Source organism: Lampetra fluviatilis, chromosome 49 (genome assembly GCF_964198595.1).
Source record: "Lampetra fluviatilis chromosome 49, kcLamFluv1.1, whole genome shotgun sequence".
In the NCBI taxonomy this organism is placed as follows: domain Eukaryota; kingdom Metazoa; phylum Chordata; class Hyperoartia; order Petromyzontiformes; family Petromyzontidae; genus Lampetra; species Lampetra fluviatilis.
Genome location: NC_136323.1, coordinates 6286146 through 6306037, shown reverse-complemented (window position 1 = coordinate 6306037; position 19892 = coordinate 6286146). Strand labels below are relative to the sequence as shown.

Sequence of the window (19892 nt, the reverse complement as noted above, 5' to 3'; positions counted from 1 at the left end):
CGAGCGAATGGGAGAGGCGAGGAAGCGTCGCTTTAAGAGCGCTCCCTCATTCCCCACTCTCTCTCTCTCTCCTCCCTTGCCCCTCTCTGTGTGTGCTCTCCTCTCTCTCCCTTGCCCCCCCCCCTGTGTGTGCGCGTGTGCGCTCTCCTCTCTCTCTCCACCACGCTCCTCTATAGCAGAACAACACCCCCCCCAAACACCCTCCTCCTCCTCTGCTCACACCCCCCCCCCTCCCGCCCGCCTCCATCACCTCCGCTCTGTGCGCACTATTCCTCCCTCTCCCCTTCATCGCTACTGCTGCTGCTGCCGCCGCTGCTGTAGCCTCATCTGGCACGGCTGGGCAGCTATAATGGCCGCAAAGCCGCGGCTCCTGTCCGTGCCGTTCCCATTCGTGTTCTCATCATCGGCAGCTGCTCCATCATCGTCGCTCGCGCTCATCCTCCTCATCCTCCTGCACCCCGCGTTGTCATCTGCGTCCGTGGCGCACTCCGGCTGTCGGACACACACGGTGACCGTGTCCACGCTGCCGGTTTTGCGTGAGAGCGAAGTGGCCTTTCACGGTCTTTCCTCGAGCTCGTCCTCGTCTGCCGCCGAGTCCAAGCTGCTGTTGTCCATCAGGCACGACCTCCCCGGAGAACTGGCCATCGCGGACGACCTGGAGAACACTGAGCTGCCTTACTTCGTGCTCGGTACGTGAGTTGTTATCTTCTTCGTCTGTCTGTGTGTGTGAGTGAGTGAGAGACGCATGTTTGGCAGGTAGCTTCCACCAGTGTCCCCCCCCTCCCCACATCCTTGTCTCACCACTCACGGTCGCTCAACCTCGCCACTTGTACCGCGAGGGTGGCCCAGGAGATGGCGCTCCGGGCATGGATCGTTGCAATCCATCTGTGCGGCGCGCGCGACGCGCTCTTGGAAGACGCGCACCTCGGCTCAACGCAAGCCGTGCTTGCTCTGCCCAAAGTCAACGTCGCTTCTCCTGTGGCTACGAGAGGGCCAGGAGGTGGTGCTACCCCCAGTGGATTATTGAATGCATCTGTGCGGAGTTTTGTGCGTTTGAGCCAGTTTCCTTCGACGTCAAAATTAATCGGCCAAACATCTCGATTCGTAGCAAGGACCCCTCCCCTAAGATGAGTCCTGAGACTCAAGCTTACCCGTGTAAAGAAACATCGTTGTATTTGTGACATTGCCATGATGAATACCATTGCTTTATATTGCGCTGCCTGCACTACGTGAACGACACACACTGCTGCACTTACCAACAGGGAATTATTAATACAGACGAACATCGCACTGTATTTATATGGATGCATTATATTGCTGCCCCCATTGTTTCGAGATCGGAGCCGACTAAGCGCGCCTAATCCATTGCTCTGTAATCAAAGTCGACGCTATAAGTCGAGAGCTACCCTCGTGTATGATTACAATAGTGTGTGCATTGGACAGTCCTGCCAGATGTATTCGTGTCAACGGCATTACGCGTGATATCCCATATTGAGCATGTGCACACGCCGATGAATAACAGCGCGTTTGCAATACACAACGTTTGATAATATGTACCCCAAAGCGTTTATTATGGCAAATCCTACAGTCCATTATATTGCATACTGTCTACGTGCATTGCAAACGTTGTTAGCAGCAGCAGCCTTAGAAGCCGACCATATAGGGCCTTGTAGGCCACACGACAACAGTACTGGTGGATGCACGCACAGCATCAACAATAGACATCCTCAACGTCATCATCATCATCCCCATTGTTCTGCTGTGCAAGAAGGCCGCCTCTGTCATTTGACGATGCGCTCCTTTAAACGTGCGTTCTCTGATTGCCAACGTGTGGTTTGATTGAATCGCTTGCGCATAAGCCGAGATTTTTTATGTGTATATACCTATATGTGTATACTGTACAGTACTGCACATGTGCATTAGCCTGTTGGGTTTTTTTCAATTACAGTAGACTGTTTTATTATTATTATGATTTGGAGTATTATGTTTTTAGTTTGTTCGCCCACTGATAATAATCTGGGCAAGCAATGAACAATCCTCAGAGCCAATGTGCTGATAATTGCATTTCTGTTGCCGTGTTTTCAGTATATGTGTGTAATTATACGTGTAGGGTTGTGTGCCGTGTTACAGGACTGCATGTGTGTGTAAATACATATCTTGTACGGGTTTACACAATGCAATATAATTGGTGTGGCTATGTGTACAGTACTGCGCATTCAATATATTTCTGTACAGTAAGAATAACAACGAAGGACAGGTTCGTTGAGCCTCATGATGGTCCTTGCATTGGATAATTTGGCCAACTAATTGGATAAGTAACTCAATAATAAAGTAATATAACCGTGTATTGCGCATAATGTGTCGTCGGCCGTTGGCCTTCTGCATACATTCAGCAGCATTGCCACGATGCAAGGAAACTCTGGACCGGTTTTGACATGCATTGTTCTCATCAGCAAAGTCAAGCTTGCCTGAATGATGCATGTTTACACGTAATGCTAATGCCCTATACAGTATACATATGCAAGTGTATGTTTACAGGGAATCCTCTACTTACGAACGAGTTCGTTTCCAGAGGCCTGTTCGTAAGTCGATTTTTGTTCGTAAGTCCAACTTGACTCCTGTTTATTCCAAAGATGTTTTACGTCATGTGTACTAAATACTCAAACTTGTATAATCTCCTGTAGATGCCACTGGTTCTTCTTAATACCACCCTCAACACTTTCACCGCTATTGCGCTTCTGAGACACGATGGGGGTTGCTCGTAAGTAGAGGAGGCTCTGTACATAACATTGGCATTGGGCAAACATCCCAATGGAGGACCCTCATGAAAACGAGTCTTGAGACTCAACTTGGGTGGAAGGCTGCAGCGATTGCCAATATATTATAGTACAGCAATGGATTCTTGACTCCATCTGTGCGTGTTACTTCCTCATTCGCACGAGTCTTTTCCAAGTACGACGTCGTTTGGTTTCCTCCGGCAAGCCAAACGTTCATCAGTGGAATTCGACGATTCTCGTCAAGGAATATTGAGACTCGGTGAGGCTCGCTCTCCTGGGTGAATATTCAGCATGATTATTTCTACGTTTATGCTTGCGTATGCGTTTCCATGGGTAAGCAGATTTTCGTTGAGCAAATGAAGCAGCATCATATTGTAGCCCCCCCCCCCCACTTGGTCGTCCGATGGATGTCAACCTATGTCGTATACAACACAGAGCCTGCCTCCCTCTTGACAACACACCCAAAGAGGTGACACTAATGGGAAAATGCCCTCCCCACTTGTAAACACTGGGCCGTGAGAATCTGGAGCGATGCTAATGGCATGCGTTTAAAAAAAAAATCTTAAGGTCACACGCATCAAGCTCATCGTCGTCCGCGTCATTGCCGGGGCTCGCACTGTGTAATGTGTCTGCCGAATTAAGTACCTCTGATGTCACGTGCCGGGGCCGTGCCATGCCGAACCAGCCCGGGTGTGGTTTTATATTTTTTTCCACCGCAGAAGCCGAGCCGAGCCGAGCCGTGCCGCTGACATCACACCCAACGGGGCGAGTCGAGACGCGCGTAGATGACGTGGGAGCGACGATCTCTCAGTGTTGCTGACTTGACGGTGTCACGGCAGCGTTAAAATCGGTTGACCCCGGACACTTGGCCCTGCTAGGTTCCCGAGGTAGATGCAGATGTCGGGATTGCATATCACGGTTTGGTTCTGGCTCGGCTTGGCAAATACCCGGTGGAAAAACGACTCAGATGTGCGAGTGGAGAAAGGATTGAAATGCTATTTGTGGTGGTGATGATAAAACTGAGGGCAGATATTCGAGGTTGGGTGTCAACTTTGCTGCAATTAACAGAAGGAAGAGACACTGAGGTACAATAAAGGCTGCCACAGCAGATCTATCAGCCCCCTACCCTGCAGACTGGGGGAGGGGGTGGGGATGAAACTTTGGCCACCAACTCGGGGCATGTGGCTCAGCGGTAGAGCACACAGCTCGCAATCAGAAAGTTGCTAGTTCACATCACAACAGGGGGATTGACTCAGCCCATCATTCTGTTGGGGTCGATAAATTATGTACCGCTTTGTGGGGCAGTCAACAGTGGTTGTCCTATGGAGTGACTCTCCCCCAATGTAGGAATGTGGAATTTCCGCAACTGGCCCAGGGCTATAAACGAGAGATGAGTATCACATCATTGCCAATTTGAGCAGGAAATAACTGACTTTTGTGACTTAAGAGTGTAGTTGTCGATTCATCAATTAATTTCGTTTCTTAAGCGCACATGTGTAAGATTCACATTTTTTATTTCTTGTATGTTGTATCTAATGGATTATTTTGCTATTGAAGCCACTTGTGGCCACTGCATGTTAAACATGTGAAAAATATTATCAATACTGTCACGTCTAATTCCGTGAATCGTGATATATTTGTTAGTTTTTTTTCCAGCCAGCCATACATTTTTAAATGAATTACCGTGACAGAATTGTGGCATAATCGTGGCTGACGATGATTACTGTAGCTTACTGGTTAAGTTAAACAAAGCGTCACTCAGTTGGCAGACATTGTAATTGAGTTGGAAAGACACTTGAGAGCTTTTCACATCAGTAACGTGGATTTATTTTCCGATACTAGCAACGATTCTTGTGCTCATAAACTATCAGTGCATATCAGTGAATGAGTACTACAAATTACTAAAACTATTAAATACAAATATTTTACCAGTTTAAGGCCCCACTGAGCTATTTTCTCTTTTCAGAAGCAATCTGGCCACAAATGATAGCTCAACGAAGTGGCTTATCATCATGTGGAAGTTTATAGCAGCCGAATACGCTAAACGCTTGTTTCTAAATGTGGAGGGGAAAAGCAGAGGACCCAGAAAAAAATCCACGCGACCACGGGGGAAAACACGCAAACTCCAAATATACAGCAGCAGGCGTCAGGGTCGGGATCGAACCCACGACCTCCTGTATACCAGGCGAGGTAGTTAACATCACTTTTCCTAATAGCCTGTTAAGGCTTAGGGGGCTTTTTGTCTTTTTTATTTGTATATTGTAATCACCAGCTTTGACATGGACCAGAATCGAGCACCCTCACAAAGGAGCAAAGCTGAATTTGTACAAAGAAGCGTGGAGACATTTTTATTAATAACACCAAGAGACAGAAAGACGAGCACATGGTTTATGAAAGAAAACACACAGAGAGATAATATTGATTGTTAAAGTAAGTGAGCTTGATAGACGGGTTGGCGGACAATGAAAACAACGGTTGATCAGGATCAGAATCTGTATTTATCCTGGAGAAATCTGATGAGCAATGAAGCTCTTTTTCACAGATGTCCACTCGGGGCAGGTCTCTCCACACCACCACCGTCTCTTGCGGTTGTCCTGCGATGATAAGAGTCCATCTCACTCCCACAGCCTTTCATCTCCGCGGTGGTCACGTTTCATGTTTAACTTTATTTTTTTTTTAATCCAGAAAAGATACCAGGATGGTCTCATTCATCCAAGTTGTGTATAGGTAATGGCCGCTGCTGGTGACAGTTTCAATAATTTTTAGAGTGCTTAACCCAGCTTATAAAAGAGGCAGTTTCCATTTGTGTCTACTGTATTGTGTATATTCTGTCAGCATTTTCCCAACAACTTGCCATGGCTAAAAGTGGAACCTTTATAATTTTATAAGCACTTGTGCTAATAGCACTTGTTAACAACAGTTTGTCAAGGGTAAAAGGATGCTCTTTGGCTTCGCTTTTATTTTCATGCAATTAATCTATTTACGTCGTTATGTTCTCGTGCTCACATAATTTGCCACAGCAGTCGCCTAAATGAAGTGTCTGTTTATTAAAATGTGTTGTTATTTACATGTGGAGTACCCATCATGCAGTGGCGTCGATGGGGGTGCTGCCGTGTGGTGAAGGTCAGCGTACTGGACGAGCAATTCAGAGGTCGCTGGTTCGATTCGATCTCCCGGACGCGGAACTTAAAACGGTGGCGCAAGTTCCTACAATTATTTCGCCGACACCTCTGTCCACCCAGCAGCATAGATGGGTACAACGCAGTCGATCAGAAGGTCGCGTTTGGCGAGTTCAAGTGTGGGTCTTCTCACCAAGTGTGTGCAGTGTAACAGCGTAGTCCAAGTACTTGGGTTAGATCGCGTGAATAGAAATGTGTCGTTAAACCCGCTACCACCCAACACAGCCAATTAGTAAGGTTTGTCACGTAAACAAAACATGCCAATTAGTTGGTATTCTTTGATTCTTTCGGTAAAGTCACGTAGATAGAAAAACATAATAAAAATATTTTTAGTATTATTTTTTCTATCTTATGTGACTTTACTGAAAGAAGCAAATAATATGATTTCCTGCAGTCACGAAAGTTTTAAGTCAAAATTTGATTAGTTACTAGTTCAGCAACACCGGCGTGTTGGAGAGTATACCAGCAACATTTACAATTCGAGGACGACGTTTCGCCGGTAATTACAACAAGCATCATCAGGCGACAGCCAATTCGAGGACGACGTTTCCGTGACAAGCCTTACTAATTGGCCGTGTCGGGTGGTGGCAGATTTAACGACGCATTTATATTCATGCGTTCTAACCCCCCCCCCCCTCCCAAAAAAAAAAAACCTCATGGATATTGGACGCAAAAGCCTCCTACGACGATGTGTTAAAACCAGAGGGGTTCTCGCTTTAGTGATGGCCAGCAATGAGCAAGCTAATTGCAGGGCTGTGCCTTTACCTTTTACTGTGATTCTTACACGCCATGAATGGCAGAGTGCAGCACAGTTACAGTCTATTCAAAAGAAGACGGCAGTCGCTGCCAACACTTTTCATCCACGCCGATCTTCCCCCCCCCCCCCCTTTCCGAACGTGTAATTGCGTGTGCCTGTGTGCGCGTGCGTGGCCACGGCAGACACGCAGAGGCATTAAACGACTACATTCTCACTGCCCGCCCACGCATCCAAAATGATTTTTGGCATGGCCCGGTGCATTGCAGCAGTATTTATGACGCCTGGGTTTTTTTTTTTATTATGGCTCTGCGCCTGATTCATGCCATGTCCCTGAGTCTCTCCGCATCGACTCCGCTCAACACGACGATTCCCAAAGCGACTCAGTCTTAACGCTGTAATGTGGTGTAATTTAACTGACGAATGGCAAGCGAATGAAATGGTAAAATATATATATATATCTATAATATTGCACGTTACGGATAGACCTACTGAGAGTTGATGATGTACGATTTTATGTTTTTGGGCCCATCCAACGCTGCGTAAACTGTATTTCACGTCGATTCCCAAAAATGCAAGCTGGGTAATGGTGCCGTAGTCAGACGTTGGAGAATCGAATCCGGAATCGGTGCCACCGTTCTCTCACCGACCAATTACCCTGGGATCACGCGAGGCGGGGGATGAGTGGAAGAGACCCCGGCAGCATCCTTCACCCATCATCATCATCCGGTGGATCGCACATTGGTAAGCAGTCATTTCTGATAGTTGGAACAAAAGTCAATATTCGCCTGCCAAACACGGAGAAGCGTGGCACTCTGCATCATCGCCGCGTTTTTTTTCTTCCGTTGCTGACAATTACAACGAGGGTATCGATTGGAATTGGCATGAAAGAAAGAAAAAGACGGATGCTTGCATAATTTCTGATCGCGCTTTTGGAGGCGATGCTGAGCGAGGCATGCAGATGGCAGATGATGAAGAAGACTCTGCCCTGCACCTCACCACCTCACGTGGGCTAATTAATGACGAGGCTTGTAAATGCTAGTCTGTCGATTCTAATAGTTAATACTTGAGTACATTTTTTCCCAAATCCCTTTTTTTAAATCCTTTATATTAAGTTCACTTGCTTGCTTGCTTGCGCGCTTACGACCGTGCAAATCTTTCGGTCGTTTTTTAACCCACTTCCCGTGATCCAATCGAGCTGATATATTTTTCCTAAACACAGAAAATTATTCAAAAAAACAACAAAAATGTACAATATAAACAATCATACAAAAACTGAAAACCTTATAATCCTTATATACGACTTTCCTTATATTTAATTTAAAATACCAATGTGATAAAAATGAAACTCTTACTCAAGAAAAACATAAATGAATAATAAAATAAAACCAATGCCACGCATATAAAGGATTTATAGTGAAAAACTTGGTTTTTACGTGTTAATTTTTTAAATATATAAATTCACATTTGTGGATGTAATGCACTTGCTGTCCACTTTCTGGCAAGAGGAACCTCTTGCGATACTCTTTCTTTGCCCACATCGGGCCCATCTGGGATGCTGCCATGGTTAGCTCACTGGGAATTGCAATCCAAAGGTCACTGGGTCGAATTCGAGCGAACGGCACGCGGCAGTGGAAATAATGGCAACGCTTCTTGAAATCCCCGTCCGCATCTGTCCACCCAGCAGTACGGATGGGCGACAACCGTGGTCTCTGTAAGTCAGTCGACAGGTCGCGTGTGGCTGTGCAAAGCTTGGGTTACTCCCGGACCTCTTCCAAAACGCACCTCGCCAGGTTTTTGAAGAGCAGGCCAAAAAATACCCCCGAGGAACTCCGCCTTCTCGAACTCCCCTTCTGTCGGCAGCGGTGTAGGCAAGCAATTGTAGGACTGCACCTTCGCCACTTCAAGGCCCCGTCCAATATGATTGCATTATTAACTGGGAAGTGTCGAGCGAGGCCAAGCGAGCGAGCGATACGTGTTGACTGACTGGCAATTCGTGGTTCAATTCTGTCACGTGCGCTGTTTGCCGGAGCAGTAACAACCTCATTTATTGACAAGCGCAAGCAGTTTGAACGAAGCTGGGTTGCTGCGGGAGTCTTAAGAGCGCCACGTGCAGTGGAAAGTGATGCGGTCTCAGCCCTGCCGACAATGGGCAGAAGACGTTGCTTATTGTCTCGCATGGATGAATGACACTCGGGGCGGTTCAATTGCTACTCTTTGGTTATTTCGGTAAAGTCACGTATAAAGATAAAATAATAAATTAAATACTAGCATACGACGTTTCCATTGCAACACAAGCAATCATCATCAGGTGTAAATGAAATAGAAACACAAATCTAGTATACTTAGAAATGTAATGTAATACAACAGAGAGTCGGATAACATAACAGTCAACACCCTACCTGGTTGATTACGTTCTTCCTGAGCATGTTAAATTTGAGAGAGAGAGATAAAACACAGAACCAGAGACATATAGACAGACATATAAGCAGACAAATTATGTTTGGTTCAATTGCTTATTATCGGAGCCCCGCGGTGCACGGGATGTTAACTACCTCGCCTGGTATACAAGAAGTCGCGGGTTTGATCCCGACCCTGAAGCCTGTATATATTTGGAGTTTGTGTGTTCTCCGAGTGTTTGCGTGGATTATTCTCCGTTTTTCTCCCCCTCCACATTTCGAATCAACATCACGCGTTTCGGGCATTTTGCTGCTATAAATGTCCACGCGTTAAGCCACTTCCGTGAAGATATAATTTGTGATTGCCAGGTCGCTTCTGAAACAAAAAAGCTGTGTTGCTCAGTGGACCTTACCTTGTAAAAGTAAAAGCAAATATTGTTGAAGTAGTTTAGATTCCCGTAAACATAATAGATGATGTCGTGCGGTTTTGCGAGTCGCATGCTTAGCCACAGCAGCAGCAGCAGCGACAGCTGCAGCCGTTTCCGTGATAATGGGACCATTTCCTATTTTGTGGGATTTACACCGTTCGTTGATTAAAAAAGTGAATTGGTGTCAAAGGCGCATTATAGGGTTGCGAAGCCTGCACATCTTGGGTCTCGTGGTCTGCGTCCCGAGTTGCCCCCGGGGTCGAAATGGTTTTCGTTCGCAGTGAGTTCAATGTTCTCAGCTCGGTAAATAATAATTGCACAATGCACCCCCGCCGCTGTCCACCACCCCCGCCACACTTTCCCATCATAAATAGTTGTTTGCATTTGATTCAGATATACACAGTGCATCGTGTACAAAGGTAAAGAGGTTAAGGTGCAGCCCCGCAGTAGCTTGCTCACGCCACTGTCGCTGGAAGGGCCCCCACAAGAGGGAGTTCTAAAGTGCCTCTCTAAAGGGTATTTGGCCTACGCTGATTAGAAGAGGTGGGGGTGTAACCAACACTTTGTCGCACCACACACGACTTGCCAATTGACTGTGGTGTACCCATCACGCAAACTCCGGTCAACTCGCAGCGGCGGCTTTTTCACTGACCATCGCACCGCGCGCTTTCAGATGCCCTTCTGCGGCCGTCTGGAACGCTCTTCCTTCCGATATAAAGAAGCCACCGGAGCTATGCACTTTCAAATCATCTAAAATGAAAACTCATTTCTCTAGAATGCTTTTTGTGGTTAGTTTGTTGTCTTTCCCCCGCACCTCCGATTTAGCACGGTTGGATTCGTACGGTGCGAAAGAAGTTCAACATACATACTTGCCACCGATCTTACCCGCGGTCGGAAATCGAATTCGGGTCGCTGGGTTCATAGCGCAGTGCGCTCATCGATTGTGCCAACAGCTCCACCACCCGTCCCCCCACCCCCAGTTTTTTTACTACGCACAATTCCTGTGTCTACCACCTGTACGGGGGGAGTGGTGGTGGGGAGGGGGGGGCTCTTCATCGCCGTAGGTAGAATCTCCGGGATAGGTTTCACGTTTCACACCCGCTCTGCTCAATTTCCGTGCGGCACAATGATGCTGCTGCTGTCAGCGCGGCGTTTCATTAGCGGAGCTAAGTTTGGAGCCACTGTTGGTGGCACAAAATATCAAATAATTATGCCAAGAATAAAAATGATAATTAGTATTTTCAGCTCCCTACCACGTTGAGAAAGGTGCGTCGATTTGCGGTTGTGGTTGTTTGATGGCCTGATTTCCCCGATGTGGATTAATGCCGCGTCGGTATGCGTCCGCATTTTTCAGTTGCTGTGTGGAAACAGTGGAAGGAAGCGGTCAGTCATAGACACCCCTCCAATTTACACAGACATCCATCGAGATCCAATGACTCGCACAGAGATCCATAGAGATCCATGAGAGGAGAGCAACAGATTTTACGGACACAATAGACTCAACACAAAGAACAAAGGACCCACATAGAGACCAAAACAGACTCGCAAAGAGATTCATAGTGGGATACTTATTGTTTGATAGCCTGATTTTTTTTTATTGCGGATTAAAATAGCCGGTTTACAAGTGACCACATGTCAAGCCGATGTACAGGGGGAGAAAAAGGGGGGGGGGGGCATTTTAGTTGTTTTTAAATGAAAGAAGCAGTCGGTCATAGAGACCACGCAGATTTACGTAAAGTCCATCGACTCACACAGAGGTGAACAGGAGACTCACGCAAAGACGCCCTGAGACCTGCATAGACGCCCATTGGCTCACACTCGGATACGTGCGCCCTTTTCCAAAGTCAAAAGATGCCACGTGGCAGTTGCTTTGAAGAAAATGTTTTACCTTGAGGTATTACTAAAAAGGCTGAAAGAGCTTTAAACGCCGCGGATCGTGCTTGTCTCGAGCATTCTACTTAGAAGCTTCACGAACGAGCTCGGAAGAAGAAAAAAAAATCAATTACCCTTTGCGCGGTTTAATTGGTGAGATACATGTTAGCGCTGATGGTTCATCTATCCTGCCGCCTTTCACAGCCGCGGTATCAATTACACCGTGGATCATTATTGACTTGATGATGGCATGGGCCCCTCCCCTCAAGTTGCGCGGATGAGGAACTACGAACTTTGATCGGGTGGTCGCGTTGCTTACGCAAAGCGTAGCCGATTTGCCCCCGGATTCTGGCACGATGTGATTGTGATAATGATGGTGACCGATGCTCAAGGATAATGATGTAGCGGCCGCCGTGCAATTGGCGCGCGTCTAAAGAAGTGTTCACTGATTTGGTGGAGCGGTGAAATGAGTCCGTGTTGCAAGGAGCTAGAGACGTGGGCTGTTGCGTCACGGGGTCTTGAGGTGTGGCGGCTTAGGGAAACCTTCATCCAGCAGTGGATTGAGATTAGCTTCTAGCGATGTACCAGTGAGCGGCTGTAACTGAACGTCTTATTTGAGCACCGTTTCTCTCGTTCAAAATATGAGCGTGCTTTTATTTCCGGGTTTCATCATCCTCACTGCCAGGCGTGATCGATCCACTGCTGGATTGAAGGCCTCCACAAGCGGACGTCATCTCTCGCTACCCTGCGGTGCAATAATCCCCCCCCCCCCCGCCACCTGCACACGAACCGATTCCATCACTCCATCTACCTGCAGGACGTGCTCTCAGATGCGTTCCATGCCTTGGCAGCTGCCCCATCGTTATTCTTGACCATCAGCCATCACCGCTTCTCGTGGGGTAACCCTACCTAAGCCTACATTACTTACTTCCCATCGCGGTTTGAAGGATGCCATTAACCTGCATGTGTTATTCAATCCGTGTTGTTCACTTTTCTGTCCGCCAATGTAAATCCGTGCATGGCCGCGTGCATTTCGCGATATTATTCATATGTTTACGTTTTGTCGTTTTTATATGTACACAGTGTTGCTCTTCATCGCAGGAGCACTGGACAATTTATTTTTCTCATTTCCCTTTAAATGACAAAACCCAGGTAGCTTCGTGGTTTTATACTCGCGAACGCAGGTGTGGGCAAGGTTACTGGTCTATTTGATCGCTCGGCTGGAGTCGGTTAACTGCCGTGCAAGGTGCAGCGGCGAGGAAAAGAGTCCGGTTTTAAATCAAGATGGACAGCTGCCTCCTGTGGTGTCACACGGCAGCCCTTTCGGGAGATGTGTGTTTCACGCAAAAACACGAGAGCCTTTTGAAAGCCACTCAGACTCTGGTTTCCAGAAGAAGTGCATTGCAGTCCCCTCGTCTGAGGTCACCGTCTAAATAAATTACCGGCCGACCGGCAGCATTGATACAGAGATAGGCCATTGTACACCAGCTTCGCCGTTGTGAGGACTCATCAATTGAGCATCAGTGCTCACCGCTGCCGAGTCTGCTCATGGGAACCATCCGCGTGGAGTCTCCACTTCCACACGATGTTGCTATGGGTTCAGCGCAATGCCAAAATTAGACTTTAACAAGCCGTGATGCACTGTATTGTTTCTACAATACATACATTTTAATTATATATTTATGAAACCTGAAATGTCAATTGGTTGTCCCCGATCTTTCCTTTTTGTGTCACCGTTGCTAAGCACAGGCCCAAATTCCCAAAACGCTTAACTCACCCGGAAAACAAAACAGATTATCTTGCAGGTGTAATGGACAAGAGTGACTTGAGCAAGGTTATTATTGTAAGAGCTTGGGTGGGTTGGGGGAAAGAGACGATGGGAAGGCATTCAAAAGTGGAGCAGCGTGAGAGAAGCAGCAGAAAGAGAAGTGATGTGACCCGAAGTGCGGGGAGTGAGCGGGCGCGTGAGCGAGTGAGTGAATAGGCGAGAGAGTGAATGAATAGGCGAGCGAGTGTGAATGGGTGAGGGGGGGTGTTCATGGAGGAGGCTCGTGAGGGACGCTGCTGGGCAGTTGGAAGCAGTCGTCCCCCAACAATGTGTGCAGGTTGGCACAGCCATCACGGTCAAACCATGGCACCTGGGTCTGCCCCGTGACCTCCTGCCAGCGGGCCTTCGATGGCTTCACGTGGCCTCGACGTGCACCTAGCCTGGCGCGGGTGCCGCTGTGACGTCGCGCCACTTATTGGCGAACAGCGGGTGTTGTTGATGTTGTTGGGGGGGGGGTCGGTGAGTGGGAATGGGTGAGTTAGTGAGTGAGTGGGTTAAGTGGCTGGGTGAGTGTGTCGCCGTGGCCTTGCAGTGTGGTGGATGAGACGAAAACAGTCGAAGTGTCTGAAAGAACGAATCCTCAACACAGGTGGATTTGCCTTCACACAATTTAGTCACGTGATATTATTAATACAGCAGAAGCCTGATATAAGCACACCGAACGTTAAGCATAGTCCTGATATAAGCAATACATGTTTACAGTTCACTGGTGGGGGGAGGCAAAGGGCAACTTCTGATACAAGGACACGACTTCTGATATAAGCACAGCCGGCCTTGCTCTCAATGAGCGTGCTTATATCCAGATTATATTACAATATATGCCGAAGGAAAGCAAAAATCGCGATAAAATGTGCTCAGGCTCATCCGGATCTCAGAAGCTAAGCAAGGTTGATGACTGGTCGAGTACATGGATGGAAGACTCCTTGGGAATAGCAGGGGTTTGTATCGCTCAGTGGCCAGAAGATGTGAATAGAGGAATGGATTTGAAAAAAAAGGTATTGTGGTAAGCACACAAGCCCTGGTACAACCCGCTGATGGTTTCTAGGGAGGGGTGACAGGGAAACCGAAAACATGCGGAGGAGAGGAATGGATTCTTGAATCTCCGTGTTATGAGGCTTTTAGTGTTATCCAATCAGATGCCTGGACTTTTTTCCACACTCAGCCAAACACTCATGAATGGAATTGGCCAAATGTCCCAATGCAGGATCCTTCTCAAAGACAAACATCGAGACCCAGTGAGGCTTCCCATGATGTCACTCTGCTATAATGACAGTACTGCCTACAGAATAGTGTTGCAAATGCATTCTTGTTTAATGCAAAGCATTAACATCTTCACTATGGGAACCTCATTTGCCAGTAAAAAATATGATAATTGGTTCTTTACCCTTCTATCTGGCAACAAAACTGACACCTTTTTACAAGGAGTCATGTTTGCATAGACCGCAATACCTGCAGTCATAATACAAACAAAAGAACATAACTCTGATAATGTGCACTGTCCTTAAAGTTGATTGATCCACACCCGAGACAGCTTTCCTTAGAGCCTAGTCTCATATGGGTTGGACCAGATGACGCTTTTTTTAGTCTCATATGAGACTAGGCTCTAAGGAAAGCTGTCTCGGGTGTGGATCAATCAACTTTAAGGACAGTGCACATTATCAGAGTTATGTTCTTTTGTTTGTATTATGACTGCAGGTATTGCGGTCTATGCAAACATGACTCCTTGTAAAAAGGTGTCAGTTTTGTTGCCAGATAGAAGGGTAAAGAACCAATTATCATTAACATCTTGTCGTTATGAAACGTGTATTTACCACCATTCACTTAAGAAGCCAAATGCTTACGAAGATAATTGCCCAAACGTCCTAATGTGTCAGAACCTTCTTGAAAATGAGTCTTAGAGTCGAAGTGAGACTTGGATGGCAGGCTGTCTGGCAATACCATGTGTTACAGGCTCATGCCGAGAGGCTGCCTGAAAGTGTCAGTGCAGCAGCGCATTACCACCCTCACATGCACGGCTGCCCTCCTTTCCTCCCACTTACCGGAGCCCCTCTGAGATGGAAGTATATCATTCTCGCAAAGGGAAATTAAGACTCAGCGAAGCTCTGCTGGGTAAATAATTTCCGTATTTATCTGTACGTTTCATCTCGCGAACACACACACGCACACGTGCATACGCGCACACACCAGAATCGGCGAGACCTTCCTGGATGACGGCAAGGGACGTTGGACGCGCGTCAAACGCGGGCAGCCGCGTTTTCACCTGCAGGTGGTCGCCAGCTGCCACGTGATGTATCGAGTCGCAATACGGGGGTGAGAGAATTCCCCAGAAAGCCGTGGATCATTTCGTTTTATTGCCCCCCTCTCCCCCCACCCCCGACGCTCCCCACGCCCCCCACGCCTCTCGCCAGCGGTGCTACCAGGGAATGCGAAGGCCGAGAGGAGCGGGCGAGGTGAGATGGCGACCACTGCCTCCGTAAAAATTCTTGACCCCCAGCTGCCCCCTTCGCACGCCCCCGGTGGAATTTTGTTGGTTGCGGTGTTCGTGCCCCACGTCCCAGAGCACCTCCGCCAGCTGCGCGCTTTGTAGCGGTCGGACGCGAAGTGTGCTGACGGGCGGGCTGGCGGGCGTGTGGGCGGCAGAGTTGAGTAATCCATCTGTAGAACCAGGTAAGGGTGGTCTTGTCAACGGAGAACTTGAGAACTTGCGCTGAGAAAAGACTCGTGGCAATGCGGACAAAGTTGTGAAATTACACAACGCCCACCGAAGAATTATTAGGAACCGTGGCGTCGGATGAAATAACATTTACGGAAAACTATTTAAAAAAATATATATATATCTCGGATGTCGCAAACGTTTAATTTGAAACAAAGTAAAGAAATGTTTAAAATTTTTAAAGAAGAAAATGCCATCGGAGGTCATTTGGATGCTGCCACAGTGGTGTAATCATTAGCGCACGAGACTTCCAGGTCACCAGTTAAATTCCATCTACCGTTGCGACAGTTGTGCTCGTTTATTAAATTCCCCCACCACTGTCCACCCGGCAGTATAAATGGTTACATCGCAGTTGTACGTGTGTATGTTGAGCCTTTTTTTTTGCAATGTACGTAGCCAACCGTTCTAATCGGAGGTGCGGGGGAAGGACAACAAACTAAGCACAAAAAGCATTTCAAAAGAAATTAGTTTTCCATCTTGATTTAAAAGTACAGAGCTCCAGTGGCCTCCGAATGTCGGAAGAGCGTTCCAGACGGCCGCAGAAGCGCACCTGCAAGCGCGCGATGAAGTGACCGTCTTTGTTGAAAGACAGTCGCTCATTGGGTCGGCCGAGTGTGCAATGGAGCAAAGTGTGTGTACTCCAACCTCTTCAAAGACATTTGGCCAGGGTGGAAAAGTCGTCCCAACACGGACCAGAGCAGTGGTTGTTAACCTTTACAGCAGCCTTGCACACTCCTTTGGTTCTTGAACCATACAACTTTTTTTTAGTTTAACACATAGGGCTTTCGCGACCAATATTATTCATAATCAACGTTTTTGGGTTTAGATCGCGTTATTTATAAATGTGTCGTAACCCTCCACCACCCGACACGGCCAATCAGTAAAAAAGTGTCACGTTGACAAAAGAAAAACAGAGCTAAAGCAGTGAACTATTTGTCTTTTGTCAACGTGACACTTTTTTACTGATTGGCCGTGTCGGGTGGTGGAGGGTTACGACACATTTATGAATAACGCGATCTAAACCCAAAAACGTTGATTATGAACTTTTTTTATAATGTCAATGAATATAAAGGTTTGATGAAACAAGTAGTTGTACTTATGTGCCCGTGCTTAATTTGTATTTCAATTATTTACCTTCTAAAAAAATCTGGCATGTCTCGTACCCCCAGAAAGGGCATCTCGCACTCCCAGGGGGTGCAGTGGGCACCCCAGGTTAAGACCCACTGCTCTAGATGGCCTCTGTTGATCTCCCTTCAGACGAAACCCTTCCATCAGCAGTGACGTGTGCCAAGGCAATTGCAGGGCTGCACCTTTGCCTTTTAGGAGTCGATTCTCAGAAGCGATGACGTAAACATTGTCCAAACTTGATTTGGAGCTTTCGTGACTGCAGGAATTACTTTTGGGTTCTTTCGGTAAAGTCACGTGGAAAGAAAACAAATTAAATAATAGAATACGACGTTGTGTGCAAAGTTGAGTCCGTGAGCCCTTTCTATAAACTGCGGGAGGAAAAAGCGAAATGAGACGCAAGTGCAATTTTGTTCCATGGGAATGGAGCGTCGCTGTGGACAGAACAGGGTGGCAAGAGACACGATTACTGATGTGCTGGGGGGGGCGAGGATACGTTGTGCTCTCGCGTGAGTGTCGTCAAGCGACTGAAAAACATTTGTATTTAGAGCAGAGTTCTGATTATACATTCCTTCACCCGCAATGCTGCACGGCAACGTGTAATGAGGTGTGCAACGCGTAATGAGTTGTGCGGGTGAGTTTTAGTTAAAGATTTCAACAAGCCGAGCCTGGCGGCGCATTGTTGTCTGGGCGGTCGTTGCATGTCGATGACGTTCCTGTAGCACCAGGGAGCGAACTTTGGAGAAACTCCACACCTCATCAACATCATTATCATCATCCTAACGTCTCTGTATGCATGCATGTTGACCTTACGTCTGCATGCATGCAGAACTTCTTTCGCATTGTAGCCAACAGTGCTAATCGGAGGTGCCAGGGTGTGCCGTAATTGTAGCGGGCCACACCAGACGCCCACGCGAACCACATCTGGCCCACAGGCCACCGGGGGACGACCCACTGCTTTAAGAAAGGTGCACACGTGGGCGATCAGTTTGGACGACTCGCTTTCTTGCAACTGAAATCGCTGTCTCGGCAGCCACTCGACCGGTTGCTCAGAGTAGAGACAAAACTCGACTTTCGGTGAAATCTGCTCGGCGATTTGTAGCGACTCGTTCCATCGCGTGCCGTACATTTGCTAGCGCGTGATTGGTCGTTACAATCGTGAATGTACATATACACATTTCGATTTAAAGCTTTCGTGACTGCAGGGATTCATCTTCTTGGTTCTTTCGGTAAAGTCACGTAGAAGGGAAATAATAAAATAATACAAATAAAACATAATAAAATATTTAAAATATTTTATTTTATTACGTTTTATTTTTATTATTTTATTACTTCCCTTCTACGTGACTTTACCGAAAGAACCAAGAAGATACATATACACAGTTATACGCGCTGTCGTAATTCATAACATACATAATAGGTATAACATATTTGCACAGTATGCGTGCCGTCGTAATTTCCTGTTGAAGAGATGCGGTAGAGTCACGAGGATTTCACCAAGAATGACGACGGCAATGGTGATCATAAGAGAATGCGTTTTAATTGCTCGTTTTGCCTTTCGAGACCACTGTGGGTAATTAACGAGGCCGCCGCTGCCACCCTCGTTTGAAAGAAGTCACAGCGGCAAAAAAGGCGAGTCACTGCAATTACCGGGAAGAAAAAAAAACACGCATACACTTCTATGATCATTTCATGACAATTATAATTTATTTGTCCAGGAGAGCCACCCTGAAGTCTTCGGACTCTTTTTCAGTAGGGTCCTGCCACCGAGTTTATTTTATATTTTAAGATGTTTTCAGCCACTTTATGATGAGCGTTTAGTACACAAGTGGGGAGGAGACCGGAGCACCCGGAGAAAACCCACGGGCTAGGGGACACCGCTCTACCCCCCCCCCCGTACAGATGGAAACAGATGGCAATTAGTCCACGCACTGCACTGCCTTCTCATAGCGAACCAGGAGAATGGCACCTCCTCCACACCCACAGGAAGGGAGTTTCACAACACTTGTGCGGTGATCTACCAACCCTCGCTGCCTCCACAGCAGTGACGTGCGGTGAGGTCAATGGCTGGTGAGGCACTGGCTAGTGTCAGAGCCAGATTCACACATCGAGGGGGGCGTGGCCTCACTGAGGGGGCGTGTTAGACACGTCCCCCTCAGTGAGGCAGATGTGATAGCTGCCTCCCCTGGTGCTTTTTAATAGCAGTTTCATGAGACCAGCGAGCCTAAATATCATTATACACATACGTGAAATAAGTTACCTGGAGTATGGAAGGCGAGGACATTAAATGAAGGGGTCTACAAGCATTACATTGGTGACATACCGAGATAGTAACAGGCACATGCTTATTGCCCGCGCTCCATCCAGTTACGGAGGGGTTGCGCAATCAGAGGGGAGGCTGAGCTCGTCGCTGTCTCACCTCTCGTCTCTTCCTGTATTTGCAGCGGAGCTCCGCAAATTTGGCGATTTTTACTACAAAAATGATTGGAATCGTACAGAATGGCATTTATAACACAGATCAGTAGAAACATCTTCATATTTATTAGATTTTTTTTCCTTCACTTTTCGTAACAGCTATTTTCATTGGAGCATGACAGGTGAGGCTCTGCCTCCCCTGCCTCCCTTGACCGCACGTCCCTGCTCCACAGCGCTGAATTACAGGCAGCCACGTGCAGCAAACAAAACAACTCAACTAGTTTTTATTTTACCAGGCAAGGCCCACCGAGCTATGGCCCACCGAGCTATGACACTCTTTTTCAGAAGCGACCTGGCCACGAATGATAACTCAACTGGTTGCTCGGATGTGGACAAAGCGGC

At 47.3% G+C, this 19892-nt stretch overlaps 1 protein-coding gene across 2 annotated transcripts in view; it reads left to right on the top strand.

Annotated features, from left to right (window-relative positions):
* Positions 1 to 224: 224 nt before the first annotated feature.
* Positions 225 to 19892, top strand: part of LOC144948497 (astrotactin-2-like) — a 469552-nt gene continuing 449884 nt past the window's right edge. For both annotated transcript variants that reach the window (XM_078878014.1, XM_078878013.1), the window contains exon 1: positions 225 to 689. In XM_078878014.1, coding sequence (XP_078734140.1) covers positions 350 to 689 — 340 coding nt within the window. In that variant the 5' untranslated portion in view covers positions 225 to 349. The remainder of the gene's footprint in view (positions 690 to 19892) is intronic.